At 46.5% G+C, this 21,324-nt stretch overlaps 2 protein-coding genes across 3 annotated transcripts in view; one reads left to right on the forward strand and one right to left on the reverse strand.

Annotated features, from left to right (window-relative positions):
* Window positions 1-1,341: 1,341 nt before the first annotated feature.
* Window positions 1,342-20,830, forward strand: LAMP1 (lysosomal associated membrane protein 1). Of its 2 annotated transcripts, none has more exons than XM_084759898.1 (9): window positions 1,342-1,601; window positions 9,318-9,436; window positions 10,750-10,969; window positions 11,414-11,572; window positions 15,422-15,600; window positions 17,916-18,035; window positions 19,099-19,165; window positions 19,248-19,418; window positions 19,915-20,830. In XM_084759898.1, exons 1-9 carry the CDS (start codon window positions 1,562-1,564, stop codon window positions 20,052-20,054), a joined length of 1,215 nt encoding a protein of 404 aa, XP_084616024.1. In that variant the 5' UTR covers window positions 1,342-1,561; the 3' UTR covers window positions 20,055-20,830. The 2 variants fall into 2 exon arrangements, with proteins under 2 accessions (XP_084616024.1, XP_084616025.1); XM_084759899.1 differs by having other exon boundaries at window positions 1,343-1,601; window positions 9,315-9,436.
* The window catches only part of GRTP1 (growth hormone regulated TBC protein 1), a 28,187-nt gene continuing 24,904 nt past the window's right edge, over window positions 18,042-21,324 (reverse strand). The window contains exon 8 of the mRNA XM_084759901.1: window positions 18,042-18,178. Within this exon, the coding sequence (XP_084616027.1) occupies window positions 18,107-18,178 (72 nt within the window). The 3' untranslated portion in view covers window positions 18,042-18,106. The remainder of the gene's footprint in view (window positions 18,179-21,324) is intronic.

Raw genomic sequence — 21,324 nt, forward strand, 5'->3', positions numbered from 1 at the left:
TTTGGTTTGGTTTGGTTTGGTTTTTTGAGACAGGGTTTCCTCTGTGTAGCCCTGGCTGTTCTGGACTCACTTTGTAGACCAGTGTTTCGGGTTTTTTTTGTTTTGTTTTTTTGTTTTTTTTTTTAATGACAGCAACAGACAAGTAACAAAAGTCCTGGGATCACAAGCTCATGCCTCCATACCTCATGCTAGTTTTTTTCTTATGCCCCACCACACATTCTTTTTCTTTTTTTTCTTTTTCTTTTTTGACACGGTATCTGTAACCCCCACACACATCTTGCTTTTAAAAAGGACCTTACAATCTCTGCTCCATCTCACCCAGTTTCTTTTTACATTTTTATTTTGTGGGTGAGAGTTTTGCTTGAATGTATGTATACCTGTGTATCAGGAGCGTGTATGGGGCACTCAGAGGTCAGAAGAGAGCATCAGATCCCCTGGAACTGGAGTTACAGATAGTTGTGAACCATTTGGGTGGTGGGAATGGAACCAAGACCCTACATAAAAACAAGTGCTCTTAACCGCTGAGCCATCTCTCCAGCCCCTCTGCCAGTTTCTTATTCTCTGGTCAAAGAATAAACTCCTCCACTGCATATATAGCTTTAGATTTTGTTACTAGGTCCACAATTCTGAGATGGAGGAAGAAATCAGCTTAAATTTAAAAAAAAATCTGCGACAGGAGGAATCCTCAAGCTTAAACTCAGGGATTTCAAGCAGGACACGGTGATGCACGCCTTTAGTCCCAGAACTCTGAAGGCAGAGGCAGGTTGATCTCTGAGTTTGAGGTCAGTTATATATATAAATATATATATATATATATATATATATATATATATTAAAATCTGTATTTTTAAAAAGTGTCTTTCCCACACTCTCACCACTTGGCACCATCTACATATCCTTAAGGACTGTACGGTGCCTGAACCACAGAAATGGGACATGAACACACGTGGCAAATGGAGGCCAGCCTGGGACTAGGCCATGGGTCAAGATGTGAACTACTACCTAGAGACGGATATGCACACTGTCCTTGGATGTAAACACTGGCGTTGACCTAGACTTGGATGTCAACCTACGACTGCGGCAGGCCTTCAGCTGGCTTGGACCTGAACAATGGCACGCAGCTGGCCTTCAGGGATCGGCCCAGCCGTCACGGCTTCCGGCTTCCACGCTCACTTTCTCTGGCGACGTTTTTTCCTTCCTCTCATAGCCACAACCTACTTTCCATTTCGGGACGCACGGAGAAAGGCCCGACAGGAGCGCAGTCACGTGGTCAAGTGGTCACGTGACAGCGCCCGACACGTGATTCCGTCACGTGCCGAGTGGAGAGCCCTGGCGAAGTGAGGAGCCGGCCGCAGCCAGGCGCGCTCTCGCGAGACCCCCCCCCTCCCGGGTTCATGTGACCGGCGGGCGCGGCGCGGCTCACGTGACAGGCGCTGCCGGCCGCAGGGTCCCCTCGGTGCCGGCGCCGCAGCAGCCGGGCCTCTCGAGTCGGTGGACGCGTCCTCCCGCCGGCCCCGCCGCCCGCGCAACCGCCGTCCTCCGGCCTCGGCTGCGTCGCGCCATGGCGGCCCCCGGGGCGCCGCTGCTCCTCTTGTTGCTGGGTGAGTCCGGGAGGGCCGGGCGGGGTCGGCGGCGTCTCGGAACGACCGGGGCGGGGGTGGGGACGCCAGGCCGGGCGGGCGGGAACGGGGCGCCCGGGCCGCGGGCGTCGGGTAGGCCTCGAGGCCGGCCGGCTCCGCGGCGGCGCTTGTGGCCGCGGAGCCCGTGTGGGGCCTGAGGACGCAGGTGCGGCTTGGGAGCCCAGCCTGAGGTCCCGGGGCGCCCTGGAAGGAGCCGGGACGGAGTGAGAGCAATGGCTGCGGCCTCTGACCCCTGCCGGGGGTGCCCTTCCTCGCCGCCGTACCCCAGCGACGCGGAGGGTTTAGCAGCAGTGCCAGCATCTGCGGGACCGGAGAGGTGGCCGGGCGAGCCGTCACCTGGGCCTCACACATGCTCACGAGTCCCCCAGCACCTCTTCAAGACCCATCCGACCCCCCAAACTCTGTGACTTTATGGGGTTTGTTTTTCTTTTGCTGCTTGTGTGAAATGAATGCTCTCACTTAGGAGAGACGAGAGGTGCGCCTACTCGGCCGTCTCAAACCAGAAGCCTCGCTAAGGGACCTGTGACCCTTCACGGTTCCGTAGTTGTAACACAGAATAGGAATGGCTGAAAACAAGTCCTGTCATGTCAGGGTGGCTGTATTAGAAGAGCTCACAGGGCTTGGGGGTGTAGTTCAGCAATACGGTAACTAATAAAATACTTAAAACCTTTAGAATGTTTATACTTTAAAATATACTGTCCTGAAACACACAGGTATCCACTTGCCTCTGCTTCCCACATGTTGGCTGGGATTCGAGCCTTGGGACACCACGCCAGGCTTCATTTCATGTTTTTTAAAACTCAGCTCTGGCTGTCCAGGTGGTTTTTACCTTTAATTCAGCGCTAGGAGGCAGGAGGATCTCTTTAACTGGCCATTCTGGTCTGTGCGATGGGTTCTAGGACAGTTAGGACTAGAGACGTTGTTGCTAAAATAAAAATAAGTGAATAAAATTAACCCGTGGTGACTCACACTCGTTAGATTTGGGGGCCTAAAGGAGGGGAATTTCGGATTGGAGGTCAGCCTGCAGTTAGGTAGTGAACACCCCATCCTTTTTTGTTTTTTTTGTTTTGTTTTGTTTTGTTTTTTGTTTTTTGTTTTTGTTTCTTTTAAACTGGGCATAGTAGCTTATTCAGGACTCAGGCTGATGCGGTAGAATCTCTGTGAATTGGAGGCCAGCCTCGGCTTCAGAGTGAGACACTGTCTCAAAACAGAGTCAAAGTGGAGAGGGAAAATCTGTGACACTTGAGTACTGTATGCTGTAAGTTGAGTTACATCCCAGCGTTCACAAAAGTACTAACACCTTTGATTAAATCTTAAAATATTTTAATTGTGTACTTCAGAATAATTTTATCTTTAAAAAAACATAACTTCAGAGTTTTTAATTGTTCTACATTAATTGCTAGCTCCTCCAGAATGTCCTTGTGTTTAAGGACTTAGTAGAAAGCAGACTAGTGTGAACTGAAACTGGTATGTGTGGGACTGTTGAGTTGTTGGGGTAACCCCATGACCTTCCCCTTTCTGGATGAGCCCTTTCATTCTAGAATTATGAGAAGGTTTTGCTAATTAAAGCTATCCTGGATTGTGGGATCTTGAACTCTTCCCTAGATTGTTGTTGGAACTGTTCCGCGTGGTCTTGTAGTTTTGGATCTGTAGTCTGTATGACCCAACTCAGACACTGTTATCTTGACCTGGCCTTTGAACTATGCATATTCGACTGTAGCGCCTGTCTCCTTTGCTCAATTAAGAACCCCAGCTTCTTGTCCTGACATATGTGTGTGCACAGTGCTTTTCATGAAGAAATGTCCAGCTTTATAGCAGCAGTCCTGAATTGAATCTATGCAAAAGCAGCTTTCTAGATGTACGAACACTTGTCAACTTTTCTCCCACAGCAGTTTGCATAGCATGTTCCAGCCTCATAGAAGCTAGCCACGGGGAACAGTCATGCCTCCAGAGGTGTAGTTCATGCGTGGGGTGGAACTTTGGCCCTTTATTTAGTGTTCAAAGGTGATTATGTGTCACTAGATAAGAAACACGATTTAAAGGAAACAAGCCAAGATAATTTAGGGTGTGGTTGGTTGGTGACAGGGTCTCACTTCTGTAAGTAACCTAGGCTGGCTTCAAAAATACTCCATCACCAAATGCTAGAGGTGCAGCACAGTCAATAGGCCACACACTGAAGCAAACAAAAACTGGGCCATTCCCTTGCTGTGCCCTTGAAGCAAGTCAGTATCTCTGGGCCTCTCTACCTCAACATGAGGGAATTTAATTGAAAAGTGTTTTGAGAAGTGCTTGTCACAAAGTAAATGTGTCACAAGCACTTGGCAAAGCAGATTTTCATGGTGGCCTCATAACTTGAGTCCAAGAGTTGTAGTACATCCTAACAAAGGAGCAAGAGAGCCCCCCAAAACAAAAGTGATTAAGTAGCAAGGCTTTTTTGATTAAATGGTGAAGTGCTGAGATGTTCTGACAGCAGCCTTGAGGTTGTGCACTCTTCCTGTTCTCTGTTGTGTAATCTCAAGATGGTAAGGCGGTTTCTGCTGGTCCAGAGTCACGTACGTAGCTAGTAACTGGTGAAGAGCGTCTGACTTGAGTATATATGCTTCCCTCAGCCTTACTAGTTGCAGGGAAGGGGATTTCCACAAGTGTAGCGTTTTGAAAGAACTAGCCAGTGCTGCCCTTTGACCCCTGAAGAAATGAGCAAGTAAGTCATTAGCAGGCAGGACTCCAGGCAGCTGCTCCTGGTCCAGTTCGGGCATTACTGTAGGCATTTTAACTAATTGGAAAACAGCTCTTTTTGTTAGAATGTTTAAAATTTGTGTGCCTTTTAGACAATCTTTTAAAACGTGTGTCTTGTGTGCCATGAGGGTTTGCCTGCATGTATATGCCTAGTGTTTGGGAAGTAAGCAGAGGTAATTGGATCCCTTGGAACTGGAGTTACAAATGACTTAGAAGATTGTAAGCCGCTATGTGGATGCTGAGACTCAAACCCAAGTCGTCTTTGGCAAGTGCTCTAAATCACTAAGCCATCTCTTTTTTGGTTGGTTGGTTGGTTGGTTGTTTTTTTTTTCCCACGCCCAGCTTCATCTCTTTGTCTCCTGTTTCATTTAAAACTTTTTAGCTTTGTCTCTTAATTTTGTGTGTTCGTGAGTGTTTGCCTCCTTTGTCTGTGCACCATGTGCATGCAGTACCCACAGAGGTCAGAAGAGGGCATCAGATCTTGAGGGACTAGATTATAGATACTTGTGAGCTGCCAACTGAAACTGAACCTGGGTCCCCTGAAAGAGCAGCCAGTGTTCTTAACTGCTATTTTATTTTTTTTAAGGTAGTAGAATTAAAGATGGTTTGTTGTGAGAAAGATACACTAGAAAATGGAGCAACTAGTGAGCTGGGGAAAAGTCATGTTCTTAAAAGCCATAACTTTTCTTTTCAGTTTTAGTAATACTTTGTTTTCCTTCCAATATGCATGTTTACTAGATTGGGGGAAGGTATGATTAACACATTACTAGAGAAACATGAAAAGACAGCTTAGTCAGAGCTGGACTGTGTGCTCCCATGGGAGCATCTGCTGTGTTGTAGAGTGTGACCTCAGATCCTTCTGCTAAGGACAGCCCAGGCCAAGGAAGCCTTAGACTTGCAATTGTGACTTGCCCTGTCTTCTGTCAGGATGCAAATCCTTTTTTTTTTTTTTTTTTTTAAAGATACTTTATTTTGAGCCAAGTGTGGTGGTGCATGCTTTTAATCCTAGCACTTGGGAGGCAGAGGCAGGTGATGGCTATGGGTTCAAGGCCAGCCTGGTCTACAAAGTGAGTTCAGGATAGCCAAGTCTACACAGAGAAACCCTGTCTCCAAAAGATGAAAAAACAGCAACAAAAAAAGATGCTTTATTTTGTATGTGTATGAGGGGTGCCCATGGAGGCCAGAAGAGGATGTTGGACCCCCTGGAAATGGACTTACAGGTGGGTGTGAGCTACCTGATGTTGGTGCTGGGCCCCAAACGTGGGTCTTTTTGTTTGTGTGTGTGTTGTTATTGTTATTTTTGTTTTTCAAGACAGGGTTTCTCTGTGTAGCAGTGGCTGTCCTGGCCTCACTTTGTAGACCAGGCTGGGCTCAAACTCACAGAGATCCACCTGCCTCTGCCTCCCCAAGTGCTGCGATTAAAGGCGCTGCCAGGCCAAAGTTGGGCCTTATGGAAGAATAGCAAGTACTCTTGACCACTGAGTCATCTCTCTGACCCCTACTTTCAGTTGTTTCTCTGGAACAGGGACTTGGTATGTAGCCATGAGCTGTTCTAGAACTTGGTGGGTAAACCAGGTAAGCCAAATACTTGTGTGTTCCTTCTCTCCTTACCTACCTAGTTCTGGGATTACAAGTATACACCACCACACTTCACTGTTATGCTGGTTAGTTTTGTGTTCAATGGATATTTAGAGCCTCAACTGAGAAAATGCTTCCATTAGATGGGCCTGCAGGCAAGCGTGTAGGACATTTTCTTAATTAGTGATTGATGGGGCTGGGCAAACCGTGAGGAGCAAGCCAGAAAGCAGCACCCCTCCACGGCCTCTGATTCAGATCCTGCCTCGACTTCTTTCAATAGTGAACAGTGCTGTGAGAGTAAAGCTGCTCTTGGTCAGGGTGTTTCATCACAGCAGTAGTAACCCTAACAAGGCTAGCCATGTTCTGTTTTTATTTATTACTTATTTATTTACTTTTGGTTTTTCAAGATGGGGTTTCTCTGTGTAGCCTTGGCTGTCCTGGACTCGCTTTATAGACCAGGCTGGCCTCGAATTCACAGAGATCTGCCTGCATCTGCCTCCGAAGAGCTGGAATTAAAGGCATGCACCACCATGCTCGGCCTTTTATGTTCTGTTTTAAATTTTTTTTTTTTTTAATTTTTATGTGTATGTGCTTGGGAGAGTTTATATGTATTAGTTGCCCTTGAAGGTCAGAGGAGGAGAGCATTGGATCCCCTGGAAGTGGAGTTAAAGGTTGTGGGCTGCAGTGTCTGTGCTGGGAACTGAACCTATGTCCTCTTTAAGAGCTGAGCTATTGTTTCAGCCCCCGCTGTTTCTAAAAATTTCCATCTACTGTTGAGAATAAGCTATGTAGAATCTTCTAGGTTCTATTATTTGTGTGTGTGTATGCGTGGGCACATGTGTGCCACGGTTTGTGTGTGGAGGCCAGAGCAGTGTCAGTTCTCTCCAACATCTGAGTCCCAGGGATAGAACTCAGGTCATCCAGCCTGGTGGCATGTGCCTCTGTTGAGCCATCCTGCCAGCCTTTCTCTGTTTTCAGGGTGTTAATATTTATCCGTTGGAAATGCTTTTAATAGAATGCTTCCCAGTTATGAAGTACACAGGCCTCTCTAGAAGTGTGCTGCGGTTTACTTCCTCCTTCGGTGGCAGCTTTTTGAACATGGGTTTCAATGTTTGCTTTGAACACATATCCCAAGGGAAGAGATGTGTGATTTCTTGAGTTTGAATAGTGGTTGCTCTAAAATCTGCCCCCCTCACCCCCATAGTTGCCAGAGTGAAATAAGTTGGGTTTATTGAAGTCCATTTGTTTTCTTGGGAAGTAAATTTTTGTTGTTGTTGTTGTTGTTGGTTTTTTGGTTTTTTGTTTTGTTTTTCGAGACAGGGTTTCTCTGTGTAGCCTTGGCTGTTCTGGACTCGCATTGTAGACCAGGCTGGCCTCAAACTCACTGGGATCCACCTGCTTCTGCCTCCCGAGTGCTGGGATTAAAGGCATGCACCACCACTGCCCGGTGGGAAGTAATATTTTCTAATTAAGATAGTCTTGCTGTGTTTCCCTCATGGGCTTTGAACTAACTATGTAGAACATCCTGGCCTGGGACTTGTGGTGACCCTCCTGCCTCATACTCCCAAGTGGACACCTCAGACTCATGTGCCAGTCAGCATCCTTGGAAGAGTATATACAAGCTTGTAGCAGTAGAGACAGGTGACAGCATGCTACCTGTTGTTTTAAATGAAATCCCAACCACTCAATTTTACCAATACTCAGGAGCCAGAGGCTGGCATGAAAACCTGCTAGTTCAGAGAGACAGAGAAAGTACCCAGCTGACCTTCCTACTCAGCTCATGTCTCAGAGGAAAAATCCCATAAAGCTTACTAGCTCAACTGACAGCCCAGGAGAAGGTTTAAAAAAAAAAAAAAAAAAAAAAAAGGCCAAAGGCTTGCTAGCTCAAAGCTCAAAAAGCCTCTTCCTAACCACACTGTCTTAAATACCCTTCAACTCAAAGTCCCTCCTACTCTTTAATCTCTGTCAGCTGGTTACTTGGCTCCACCTCTTGACCTAGGGTTAACTTTATTAAATCCTGTGTACAGAAAGCTCTTGGATTAAAGGTGTGTGCTAGAGCTGGCTGAAGCACACCACAATCACCTGTTTACAATAAACAGTAAATTCTTGGATTAAATGGGATAGAATATCCTGCAACAACCCATCACTGAACAGTGAAGGCTGATTAGCCTGTGTAGTTGTATGGCCTTGGAATGAGCAAAAGTACCTGGTTTAGTTCATCTGCAAACTATAATGAAACTTAATAGTTGTCAGAGTACTGTGCCTGCCTGCTGCTCCCCGCCCCTGCTAACTTTCATACTGCAGACAGGGTCTCACTATGCGGTCCTAGCTGGCCTAGAACTCACTATATGTAGACCAGGTTGGCCGCACATTCAGAGATCTGCCTGCCTACTGAGTGCTGTGAATAAAGGTGTGCATCGTCTTGCCCAGCTAAAAGTACTGCTTTTCTAACTTGCTGCTGGGCATCTTGACTACAATAATGGGATTGTTTGTTAAGTTTGTAGATAGGTCTCCTCTGTGCTGCAGGTTGTCAGACTGATGATCCTCTTGCCTAAGCTTCCCCAGTGTTAGAGTTACAGGTGAGATTTATTAGCTTTCTTTAACAAACCAGAAAAGAAATGTCCTGGAAGGATTGTTATTCACTAGAAAATCTTTAGGGCTTCCATATGTCCTTGAACCTCCACAAATAGGGCAACCCTCATTTGTATGCATTGAAGATGTGCCCAGTGTCACTCAGCCATGTGCTAGTGGAATCCAGGCACTGCGTCTGAGCACAGGATTCAAGGCCACACTCCTGCTCTGAGAAGTAAAGATGAGCCAGACTGCTGACTACTAGTTTAGGACCACAGTGAGAAAGACCACCACAGCCTGCCCTTAGGTTTCTGAGTAGGCTGGTGCTTGGCTTGAGGTGTACCTACCAGGCCCATCACAGCTAACAGAGAGAGTCTCTGAGGAACATGTGCCTAGGGTAAGGACTCTGGTGGTGGCGCTCAGGGCTGTAGATGAGCTTGAAGGTGGCGACTTTCCACGGAATCCAGGGTCAGAGCACCTTAGGGTTGGGGTATGAGAAGTAGGACACCAGCCTTTAATCCTTGTCTAATTCAGGGTTTCCCAAACATGGTGAATTGTTTAAGTTTCTCTGTGTAGCCTTGACCATCCTGGAACTCACTCTGTAAACCAGGCTGGCCTTGAGTTCACCAAGACCCACCCATCTCCGCCTCCTAAGTGCTGCTGGGATTAAAGAAAGGTGTGCGCCACCGCTGCCTGGCTTGCCATGGTGAATCTTAATAAAAGTTGCAAAAACAAGAAATACCGGTTGTACTTTGAAGTAAATGTGTGGTTATTTCTTTTTACTGGAAGCAGCAGGCCTTGCACATGGTGCCTCGGCATTTGAGGTGAAGGACAGCAATGGCACAGTTTGTATAATGGCCAACTTCTCTGCCTCCTTCTTCACCGTCTACGAGACTGCACGTGGTTCTCAGGTAGGACACCAACATTGGTGGGACTCTAAAACAGTACCTTGCCTTTGCCTAGTCTTCTCACCTGTGCATAGCTTCTAGGCCCATGGGAATCTCTGCTGTTGTCTATTGGTAGCTGCAGCCACAGGAAACCACTGTTAAATGGTAACATTTTCTAGAGTTCTTCAGTTTTACAGCCACCTTGCATGACCTCATGATGGTTAGCAAGGCTGCTAAATCTTCCCTGGTGCATTCTCTTACAGTTTTCATGTTCAATAGATAGCTCTAGATTTTTTTTTTTTAAATCTGCTTCATTTGCTTCAGAATGTCACTGTATTCCAAGAAATGCATTTTAAGTGGTGGCTTGATGAGCAGTGCTGTAGACTGTTCCTTTAGGGAAGATATTCTTAGTTGGCTGAACTAGTTGCACACACTTTTAGTCTCAGCACTAAGAAGGAGGCAGAGGCAGGCATACCTTTGAATTCAAGGCCAGCCTGGTCTACAAAGCCAAGAATTATGGGTCAGTCGGGACCACACAATGAGACCCTAGCTCAACAAATCAGCAAACAAACAAAAATATGTTCTCAGTGGGTACATTAAAGCAAGCTTGTGTTTCTATAGTTCTTAGATTGCCAAATGATGAGTAGCCTGTATTTTAATTTTCTTTTTAATTACATGTTAGTAGACATTTCACACACTCATTATGTGTAATTACCCTTTTAAATCTGTATCATGAGATACACCTCACCTGTAATCCTACTACTTAAAGAGACCAGGAGTTCAGGCCCAGCATGGCTTATATGAAACCTTGTCTTAGTTCAACCCTGAATTAGATTTTGTTTTCAGTTCTTGGTTGGAACTGTCATGTGTGTCCCACAGCCCTAGAGCAGCTCTCAGTCCTGCAGGCAGTGGTCCTGCAGTGTTGTTGTCCTTAGAGCTGCTTGCTCCCTACTCACACTTGATTCACTCACCAGCCTATTTCTCTTAGTAGTCACACTGTAGTGAGCTTCTTTTGTTTTGTGTTTTGTTTTTTTATTTTGTTTTGTTTTGGAGACAGGGTTTCTCTGTGTAGCCGTGGCTGTCCTGGACTCGCTTTGTAGCCCAGGCTGGCCTCGAACTCACAGTGATCCACCTGCCTCTGCCTCCCGAGTGCTGGGATTAAAGGCGTGCGCCACCACCGCCTGGCTGTGTAGTGAGCTGCTTTTTGCTTATGTTAAACTGAAGACTTTATAGAACACTGACCGAAAGTTCAGTTTTTATCAGCAAATAGAGACCTCTTTGGCCGTTTTCTCCTTAGCGTACATTCTCATAGTGTCTCGGAATTGTATCTGTTCTAGAACTCAAGCTTTACCCTGCCAGCCTCTGCAAAAGTACTGGAAAATAGAAGTTCTTGTGGTGGGAAAAATGCTTCTGAAGCCAGCCTCACAATTGCTCTTGGAAGAGGGTGTTTACTGATGCTCCAGTTCACAAGAAATGCAACATGGTACCGTGTCCAGCACATGTATTTTACTTACAACTTGGCAGACACACAACGATTTCCCAATGCCAGCTCCAACGGTAAGACCTCTGTGAGAACGTGCAAAAACAAAAGAGAAGGGGGAGAGAGAGAGCTGCCCTTTCCATGAGCCACGTGAGGGGCTATTAGGGCTGCCTACCTTTCTCAGTTATGACTTCCTTCTTCCTGCCTGTCCTTTCAGATGCTTGCTAGAGCCTAAGTATGCTTTCCCTAGTACTTGAAGCTTTTTTCACTAGCCCCTATGGCTGACTGCATGCTGGTTTAACGCTGATGGCGTGGATTTCCCTCTTCCTCTTCCCCACCTCCTTCCCTCAGTTAGTCTCTGAGATTTACAGTTTGCCTGCCCTGATGTTTTTCTTTTAAATTCCCAATAAAACTGTTCTTAAGCATCAAAAGAAAAAAAAATAACACAAGTAAATGATTTGGTTTTAACTAAGCACTACAAACAGTTGAAAATTGTATTGTGTTGGTTGACTGGGATGCAGGAACCCACACCGTGGACGTCCCGACTGACATCAAGGCAGACATCAATAAGACATACCGGTGTCTCAGTGCCATCCAGGTCTACATGGGCAATGTGACCATCACGCTCCATGATGCCACTATCCAGGCCTACCTATCGAATGGTAACTTCAGCAAGGAAGGTAAGGTGCTGGGTAAGGTGGCTGCAGAGGACACACTCTGCTCACAGTGGAGTGAGTCTTCATCTTGTTGTGGCTGCCCTACTACTTTTAATAGGTAGTAGCCCTTGAAGAAGGCAAGAGTAGGCACATTCTGAATTAGGAGGAGAAAAAGTTGTTTAACACAGCTGGTCTCAGTCATGTGTGGAGTATAGTAGAGTGGTCCTGTGGATGTTGAACAAAACACTACCTACAAACCAGTTTCCTCAGACCAGCTCAGATAATCTCAGGAGCTGAACTGTACCTTTCTGAGGAGGTGTGACCCCTGGCCTGGGCCTATTGAGTACGCTGGTGGCCCTGATGCCCAAATCCTATCAGTCAGCTCTGAAATTGTCCATTGGAAAGGTGAGGGCATGTGATTTGTCTACGACTTACCTGGCTACCTACCCTGATTGGCCTTCCTTCTCGGGCCTCTTCAGTAATTCCCCACCACCACCACCACCACCTTTTTCAAGACAGTGTTTCTCTGTGTAGCCTTGGCTGTCCTGGTCTTACTTTGTAGACCAGGCTGGCCTTGAACTCAGAGCAATTGGCCTGCCTCTGCCTCTCTTGAGTAATCTTACTGAAGACTGTGATGTGACTGCTGGAGAGAGGTGACTCAAGGACTGTCTCTTAGTGCTAAGTCAGTTGCAGGCTGAGAATGTAGTGTGTATTTTCTGTTCTGCCACCCAAAGTTAAAGAAGAAGAAAATATTTTATTACATATGAAGCTAATTCTGAAGGTCAGTGTCTAGACACGCAGCTTTGCTGTGACATAAGTCACCCATGTTTCTTTATTCTGTTGAGACAGGGTCTCTATTCTATAGCTCTGATTGTCTTGGAACTCACTTTGTAGACCATGCTGGCCTCGAAACTTAGAGAAATCCTGCCTCTATCCCCCAAGTGCTGGGATTAAAGGCATTCACTTCCATACCTGGCGACATAGCCACCTGCATTAGTTACAGGCACTCTTGCACTGGCTTAAGCAAAGCCCAGTTGTTACAATAGAGTCACAGTCTGGAATATGTACTGATACACTGTCATGATACAAATAAAGTTGGGTAATTTTGGTTGTGTGGTTTTTGAGGGAAAGTTCCCTTTTAAAAATTTTTGTTATTTTGTTTTGTGTGTATGTTTTGCTATATGCATATCTGTACACCGTGTACCTGCATGGTGCTCAGAGTGGCCAAAAAGAGATCATTAGATCATCTGGAGCTGGAGTTAAAGACACTTGTGAGCCACCAAGTAGGTGCTGGGAGTTAGACCAGGCTGGCCTCGTATTCACAGAGATCCACCTGCCTCTGCTTCCCAAGTGCTGGGATTAAAGGCGTGCGCCGCCGCCGCCACCACCCGGCTCAGCAGCAGCAAGTGCTCTTTACCTACTGAACCATCTCTTCAGCCCATAGATGTGCTTTTCTACCTCTGAAATCCGATTCTGTACAAAGGTGTTGTTGACAGAACAAAGGGTAAAAGACAACCCCCATACACGAGCCAGCCATGGTTAGAAGTAGGTTGTTCTGCAACATGCTGACTTGAATCATGTCCTACCGACCTCGCTGCATCTGATCTTCTGAATAAACATTGGGTGTTATAGCAGTAGTGGCCCCGTTTCCATAGATCCGTATATGCATCTACTGCCATCACATGGTCAGTGGGTAAAGGCCAGAGTCAAACACAGCCTTTGACTGTGACCATGCAGTCTATTTTCAAACCAGCTGGAGCTTCAGTCTATTTGGGGAGGTAGAGAGAGGCAGGTGGCCTTTCTAAGAGGTGCCATCCTCTGAAGTGCCTCTACAGGCAGCTTGTTGCAATGAAATAGGTAGAATGACAAACATTGGGAGCAGCCAGTACTCGAAGTGCCAAAGCTCCAGGTTATGCAGGTGCAGTTGTGTGCATACAAATGTGGGGTTAGTTCTTCTTTTTATAAAAGAACTACTTTGTGTATTTGTGTGCATACATTGCTTACACATAGCAGGGAGGTCAGAACTCAACCCTTGGGAGTCAGTTCTGTCTCTGTATGGGATCCACATCCACAGCTCTCACCCAAGTTGCTAAGCCTGCAGTGCCTCTCAGTCTGCTGAGCCTGAGTAATGTATTTTTATGCTCCTGGCCTGCTCTCATAGTTTACTAATTTATTTTTATTATATCTGAGAGCATGTATGCATCTGTTGTTTGTAGGTAGCATAGGGGTGGCCTTGGCCAGGAAGGAAGCTTAATGCATCATTCTTTGTGTTAACTGTAAAGAGTCAGGCCGAAGAAAACGTGGGCACTTCATAAATCTTACTTAACAGGCTGGAGAAATGGCTCAGCAGTTAAAGAACTTTGGTTGCCCTTCCAGAGAACTGACCCACCAGCACCCAGGTAGTGGTTGCCAGCTGTCTGTAACTCCAGTTCTAGGGTGCCCTTCTCTGGCCTTCCTAAGTACCGGGCACACATTAGATACAGAAGTATACATGTAGGCAACTTTTTTTTTTTTTTTTTTTTTTTTTTTTTTTTTGGTTTTTCAAGTCAGGGTTTCTTTATGTACTCCTGGCTGTCTTGGAACTGTTAGAGCAGGCTGGCCTCAAACTCAAACTCAGAGATCTACCTGCCTCTGCCTCCTGAGTGCTATGATTAAACCCATGTGCCACCACTGCCCAGCTACAGCAAAACACTTAAACACATAAAATAAGATTTTTAAAGAAAGAAGTAAAGTACAAACCAGGGCAGGTGGAGCTAGCTTTTTTGTGAAGGAACGGGTATTTTTTCTATTAAAAATGTTAAGGGTCTGGCAGGTGGTTCTCAGCCTGGAGTGGGCTGTAGCTCATGCTGTTACAGCCTCACAGATAGCCAGACCAGGGTGTCACCAGGTCCATGGTGCAGGGACATCTGCCAGGTACTGGGCTTCCCGGTTCCCCAGCAGACTTATGTTCTTCTGGCGGGCTGGGGGTTAACTGAGTATGTGTGTGAGTGTACACAAGAACAGGGCCCATTGAGGCCAGAGGCAGTGTCCTCCAGAGGTGTGGTCCCAGGCAGTTGTGAGCTGCTCACATGGGTACTGGAAAAATAATATGTGTGTTCTTAATCGTGAAGCCAGCTCTCTCTACCCCTGTTTATCCATGCCTCTTTTGTTGTCATCTTTGTTTTGTTTTTGTTTTTAATTATGTATGGGTATGTGCACATACCTGAGGAGGCCAGAAGTGTTGATCTATGGGAGATGGGTGAGCTGTCCAATGTGGGTGCTGGGAATTTGACTCAGGTCTGCAGTATACACTCTTAACCATCAAGTCCGTCTCTCCAATCGAATTATTCATGTTTTAATCTTGAAGGTTTGTTATGTGAAACTTAAACGTGAGTCTCCCTCCCCTCTGCAAGCTCTTGCACGTCCTTGTGATAGTGCTAGGCTGTAGTTAGTTCGTGTGCTCTTACAAACAGCAGGCTTGGCCAGGGCCTGACTGTCAGGAGCCCATGTCTTGTTTCTAGCAGTGTCTCCCATTGGCAGCTCAGTGGAAGCACTTGGATTCCTGTCTGTGCTATGACCTAGGCATCACTCCCTCATGGCATGCATGGTGAGGCTTTCTCTTGGCCTCATAATATAGATTTTGTGCATCTGCTTATCCACTGAGAAGAAACACTAAGATGGGAAGAGTTGAGGTCGACAAGTGGGCTAGGGTGCTCTGGGTCCTCTCTCAGAACCCACTGTCCGTGTGCCTAGAAGTCACTGCTGGGGACAGTGTCCTGCAGAGTTCAGAAGTGGGTGATTCCAGTTCTGACACACACACACCAGCATCTGGGGGTAGTAATAAGCAAGCTGGACTTTGAACTGTCCTTTCAACTGCCTTTACTGTCCCTGCAGAGACACACTGTACACAGGATGGACCTTCCCCAACCACGGTGCCACCTAGCCCCTCGCCACCACTTGTGCCCACAAACCCCAATGTGTCCAGGTACAATGTAACTGGTGACAACGGAACCTGCCTTCTGGCCTCTATGGCACTGCAGCTGAACATCACCTACCTGAAGGAGGACAACATGGTAGGGAGGAGTGTGGGTTGCTTTATTCATCACAGGACTGTGGTACTGCAGGCTGTTGCTTAGAATGCCATCTGTTTGTGTAGGCCAGCTGGTGCTGATAAGCGCCCCACATGCACTTCTGTCCACTGCTCTGAGTCTTAGTCTGTATCTGTCTGATGGGGCTATGGCACACCATCTGTGCACGAAAGTCCATGATGCTAACTAGGCACCTCACAAAAGTGTCTCTATCCTAGTTGGAGCATTATATTTTCCTTCACCTTTTATTTTTCAAACTTTGTGTCATTTTCACACTTCTGAAGTTGTTTGTCCCCTGATAGGAACAGTATCTGTGGGGATGTGAGAGATTGTTTGAATTTTTCAGTGTATAACTGAGCAAGGCCAAGCATGGATGCACCTGTGGTCTTAGCTGCTCAGAAAGGATGCTTGAGGCAGAAGGACCAGTTGAGGCTGGAGAAAGCTAGGAAAAGTATCAGGGGCTGTGGTGGGCAGGGTTCTCTAGAGGAGCAGGACTTAAGAGAGATAGATAAGTCTTTATATATGTATAAACGATTCTAAGAAATCCCATATGTATATATACACGGGTTTCTGTTACTGTGAAGAAACACCATGACCCCAGGTACTCAAAGGAGAACCTTTCATTGGGGCTGGCTTATAGTTCAGAGGTTTAGTCTATAATCACCATGGTGGGAACCATGACAGCACACAGGCAGACATGGTGCTAGAGAGGTAGCTGAGAGTTCTACATCTGGATTGGCAGGCAGCAAGAAGAGACGGCGAGCCACTAGGCCTGGCCTGAGCTTCTGAAACCGCAAAGCCTGCCCACCCCACAGTCCATGTCACCACTTCCTCCAACAATGCCACACATCCTAAAAGTGCCACTTCCTATGGGCCTATAGGAGCCATCTTCATTCAAACCACTATCTATTTACATATAAATTAATTTTGGAGTGGCTTATAAGCTATGGTCCAGCTAGTCAAAAAATGTCTATCAACAGAAGGACCAAGAAAGAGTATAGCAGTTGTTGACCTCATAGGCTACGTGGCTTGGCTTGGCTCCTGGATGCTACAGAATCCCAAATAAGTGGGCTCTCACGCCAGCAGAGAAATGGATTTGCTAGCAAGAGCAAGCAGGCAAATCGTAAGCTTTCTTCTTCCTCTTCCTTTACATAGGTTGCCACAAAGTGTGCACAGACTGAAAATGGGTCTTTTTTTTTTTTTAACACATATGAGGTATTTAATGTTTCTTATTCTCTTCTATTAATCATTTTAACATTAACATTGTTAAAATGTGTTGACAAAACAGGACACATTGGGGGTACATCTCTACCCTTGGACTTGTACTCAGGAGGTTGACATGTGAGAATCAAGACTTCAAATGTAGAGCCAGGTGTGGTGGCACATGATTTAATCTTAGCACCCAGGAGGCAGAAGCAGGTGGATCACTGTGAGTTCGAGGCCAGCCTGGTCTACAGTGTAAGTCCAGGACAGCCAAGGCTACACAGAGAAACCTTGTCTCAAGAAAAAAACAAAAAAGAAAAAAGAGTTCAAATGTAGCCTTGACTAATTACTGACATCCAAGGCAGGCTGGATAACAAACAACATCTCAAGGGAATTTGTGAAAATCTATAGCAGTAAGGTTCCTGTAGGTTTCTAGAATCACATCTTTGTTTAAGCTTTTCTGAGAAGAATCTAGCAAATCCCACTCTTCCCGAGTGAGTTTCTTTTTTCTTTTTCAAGACAGGATCTCTCTGTGTAGCCTTGGCTATCCTGGGCTTACTGTGTAGACCATGCTGGCCTTGAACTCACAGTGATCCAGCTGCCTCTGCCTCCCAAGTGCTGGGATTAAAGGCGTGCACCACCACACCCGCTCCTGAGTCAATTTCACACGCACATCTTCATAGGTCACTGCATCCATGTTGCAGCTTCTGGGCTTCCCTGAGCTCCACTCACAGCACTCAATAGGCACTTTCCCTTCGTCCTCCTGAAATCAAGGTGGATGTCTTGTATATGTAGTCCACCAAAAAAATGGATCTTCCTACCATAAAGGATCCCTGAGTTAAAATGGGTCTTCCCACTTCAAATGATTTAAGAAAAAAAGAAATCCTTACAAGTGTGCCCAGCCATTGGGTTTAGTTCATTCCAGATTGTGGTCAGGTTGACACCAAGAACAGTCGTCTTGAAGTCCAAGCTGTCTGTGCAAGGCACAACATTCTGAATAGTAGATAACATTATTTGTGGTTTAGGTAGTGGTGTCATCTGTGTTTTGAGAAGGTCACCAGAGCCTGGAGTGATGACTCCTTTTCTTTTCTTGTCAGAATGTAACCAGAGCGTTCAACATCAACCCAGGTGACAGATTTAGTGGAAGATGCAGTGCTAACATTGTGACCCTGAATGTGGAGAGCAAGAACAGTGTCCTGGAGCTGCAGTTTGGGATGGTGAGGCTCTCTGTTCCTTTTCCTCATTTAGAGCGTATTCAGTAGGCTCCTCTTGTGCCCCCTTTTTTACATTATTGGTGTGATGGGCAGGAATTTGGACTGTTTGAGAGTTGGAGTGACCACGGAGAATTCCATTGCTTCCTCTGGAAGGAAAAGATGGCTCATTTTTTCTGCGCACCCTATAGAAGAGGGCTCCTAAGTTTCCTGCCTAACTTCTCATCAACAAATACACACTGACTTATTTATTCTGCTCATGTTTGGAGAAGACCTATTGTGGACTAAGTATTTGGGGATGGCTGCAAAAAGCAGAGTGTGAAGCCAGGCTGTGCCCCCTGCTTCTGGGTGCCATCCTTTCTACTGCTTATACTGGGGAAAGTCACATGTGTAGTTAGCAAAGTAGAGTAATGCAGATGGCACTTGGAAGAATCTTTGTTTTTGTGGTGCTGGGCAGTGTGTATGTGCCCAGCGCCTCCTACGCATCTCCCCACTGTGCCCCTGCCAGTATAAATATTTTAATGCGCATGCAAATGAACTCAGTAATAGTTTCTTGTAGTAGATTTAAAACTTTCTTGTACCATTCTAAAGATTTTTTTTAATAGTATGGTTCCTGTTGTCTCAACTGTAGTGGATAAACTTACCAACAAAGGTGTCAAGAGTTGGACACACTGGTGCATGTTAATTTAGTCTTAAGTACTGAGAGGTGCAAACAGGAGCTCAAGTTTAAGACCTCACTGAGCTACATAGTAACAACCTGTATTTTAAAAGACAGTCTCAGGCCTGAGCCATAGCTCAACGATTAGGAGCACTGGTTGCTCTTCAGAGAACCTGGGTCAGCACCCACATGGCAGCTCAGGGCTGTCTATAGCTCCATTCCCAGGGGTTAGCAGTCTTACACAGACATGCATGCGGTCAAGACACTAACGAACATAAAATAAAGCTTTAGAGCTGACCAAAAAGCGTATGCTGTTTTTGTGCTACACATGGAAGCATCCTGTTGACCAAATGACACCCAGCCACCTAGACAGGGCCTCCCATGTGGCTGACAGTTGTGTTTTTCTTTCAGAATGCCAATTACAGCCAGTTTTTCCTGCAAGGAGTCCAACTGAACATGACTATTCCTGATGCCAAAGGTGAGACAGCCTCTGCCTTCCTTCAGTTGTGCTGCTTGCCCACTGTGGCCTGTGCTTGAGCAGACTCTGTCTCACTTTGCAGAGCCCACATTCACAGCTTTGAACCATTCGCTGAGAGCTCTTCAGGCTACTCTTGGGAACTCCTACAAGTGCAACTCTGAGGAGCACATCTTTGTCACCAACGCCTTCTCCCTTAACGTCTTCAGTGTTCAGGTCCAGGCTTTCAAGGTTGAAAGTAACAGATTTGGGTCTGGTAAGTAGCATCCATATAACAGCGACAGCAGGAGCATCTTAGAGTTTCTTGTGGGACCAGGATGTCAGGGCAAGAAACTCCCTTTCTTTTCCTCTGCAAAGACCTTTCCCTCTCTGGGCTTGAGACTTCCCCTTGTGAGGAAGACATAAGTATGTGAGGCAAGGATGCCCTGGCTGAGGAAAAAGACTGGGGAAGGACAGTAGTGGCTGTCTCTGAAAGTGGTCTCCAAGGTGTTGCATGTCTTGAGGGATTTGTGCCCAGGTACAGCACAGCTGACCATTGGTCCAGAGTAGCCAGCACCGTTCATTCTAACCTGAGTGGAGTGTGGCCTGTGATAACCCAGCTGCATAGAAAACACCCAGGTCTGTAGATTTCCCAAAGACGCTGAGCTTGACAACTCTGCCCTGGCCTCATCCTTTCCCCTCATGCTGGTGAGGAACAAGTGGGTGGGGAGGGCAGGCCCTGTAGTGAGTACATTGGGCTGTCTTTCTTGCAGTGGAAGAGTGTATGCAGGATGGTAACAACATGCTGATCCCCATTGCTGTGGGTGGTGCCCTGGCAGGGCTGGTCCTCATCGTCCTCATCGCCTACCTCATCGGCAGGAAGAGGAGTCACGCAGGCTACCAGACCATCTAGCCTGGTGGGCAGGTGTGCCACAGGGGCCTGTTGTCATGTCCCCCAGCTTAGATAGGTGTGGAAGGGAGGCACACTTTCTGGCAAACTGTTTTCAAATCTGCTTAATCAAATGTGAAGTTCATCTTGCAACATTTACTATGCACAAAGGAATAACTATTGAAATGACGGTGTTAATTTTGCTAACTGGGTTAAATGTTTTGCTAACTGGTTAAATGTTAATGTTACCAAAGTAGAGCTCTAAGGAGGACAAGAAGGCTTTTCAGAATTGGCACGGGCTCCCTCACTTGACTTTTTAAGATTGGTATTTGGTTTCTTCATTCTTTTACTCAGATTTAAGCCTTACAAAGGGAATTTCTGGTCCAAACATTGGGCCTGCTAAGGGTGGCTGATCCCTAGGCTGCACACTTCAGAGGCTAGAGCAGGGGAGCAGGGGTCCTGCCACATAGGCTTGCACAGGGTCAGCCTCTGCACATGTGGCTTGGGCTGCTGGCCTAGGGGGCCAGAATCTGGCTGGGGCACAACCACCCGTGTTTCTGTGCTCTGCCACCAATGAGTTGGCACTTTTCTAAATAGAAAATGGCATTATTTTTATTTACTTTTTGTAAAGTGATTTCCAGTCTTTTGTTGGCATTCAGGGTGGCCCTGTTTCTGCACTGTGTACAATAATAGATTCACACTGCTGACCTGTCCTGCGGCATAGGTGGGTTGTACACTGAGGATCAGCTCACGTAATGCATTGCCTGTAACGATGCTAATAAAAAGTCTCCTTCTTTGTCTGTCTGGACCTTTTGCTTCTGTGATCCACTAAGAGGGCCCTGGAACAATTTAGGGAATCTACACTGGGTTAAATTGTGGGTGCTGCTCATGTGCTTAGTTCAGAACTGTGTTGGGATAGCAAGCCTTCTGGTCAGCCTGAGCAAAAACAAAATGGTGGGTTTAAGGATATGTGCCTGCCTGGCACAGGCTGGTTGTAGCTACCTCCTCTGAGTCCAGGAGACAGAACAAGAAGTATCACGTGCCTTTGACTTCAGGAGTCAAAAGCAGTGCAGAGTCCAGTCTGATAGGCAAGGCCAAGGTCTGCTGGTGGCCTTTAGGGAGAGGGAAGGTGTCTCTCCAGGCCCGCTCTATTGGGGTTGCAGGTTCTGCCTTCCCAGTCTGAACCAGCCCTTTGGAAGGGACTGAGCACTGAGCTCTCACCCCGTGACTCCACCTGCTCCCCAGGGCCCAGCACTCTCCTTGGCCTCTGACAGCAAGCAGTGCTGAGGGAAGC

Source organism: Acomys minous, assembly GCF_964271855.1.
Source record: "Acomys minous genome assembly, chromosome: 15".
Classification (NCBI taxonomy): Eukaryota; Metazoa; Chordata; class Mammalia; order Rodentia; family Muridae; genus Acomys; species Acomys minous.

Bases quoted from the DNA above. Each gene is read 5' to 3' on its own strand.
- LAMP1 (XM_084759899.1), top strand. From the start codon at position 1,562: ATGGCGGCCCCCGGGGCGCCGCTGCTCCTCTTGTTGCTGG. The intron at 10,970-11,413 runs GTAAGACCTCTG...ACTGGGATGCAG, and splicing joins TCCCAATGCCAGCTCCAACG to GAACCCACACCGTGGACGTC. The intron at 11,573-15,421 runs GTAAGGTGCTGG...CTGTCCCTGCAG, and splicing joins TGGTAACTTCAGCAAGGAAG to AGACACACTGTACACAGGAT.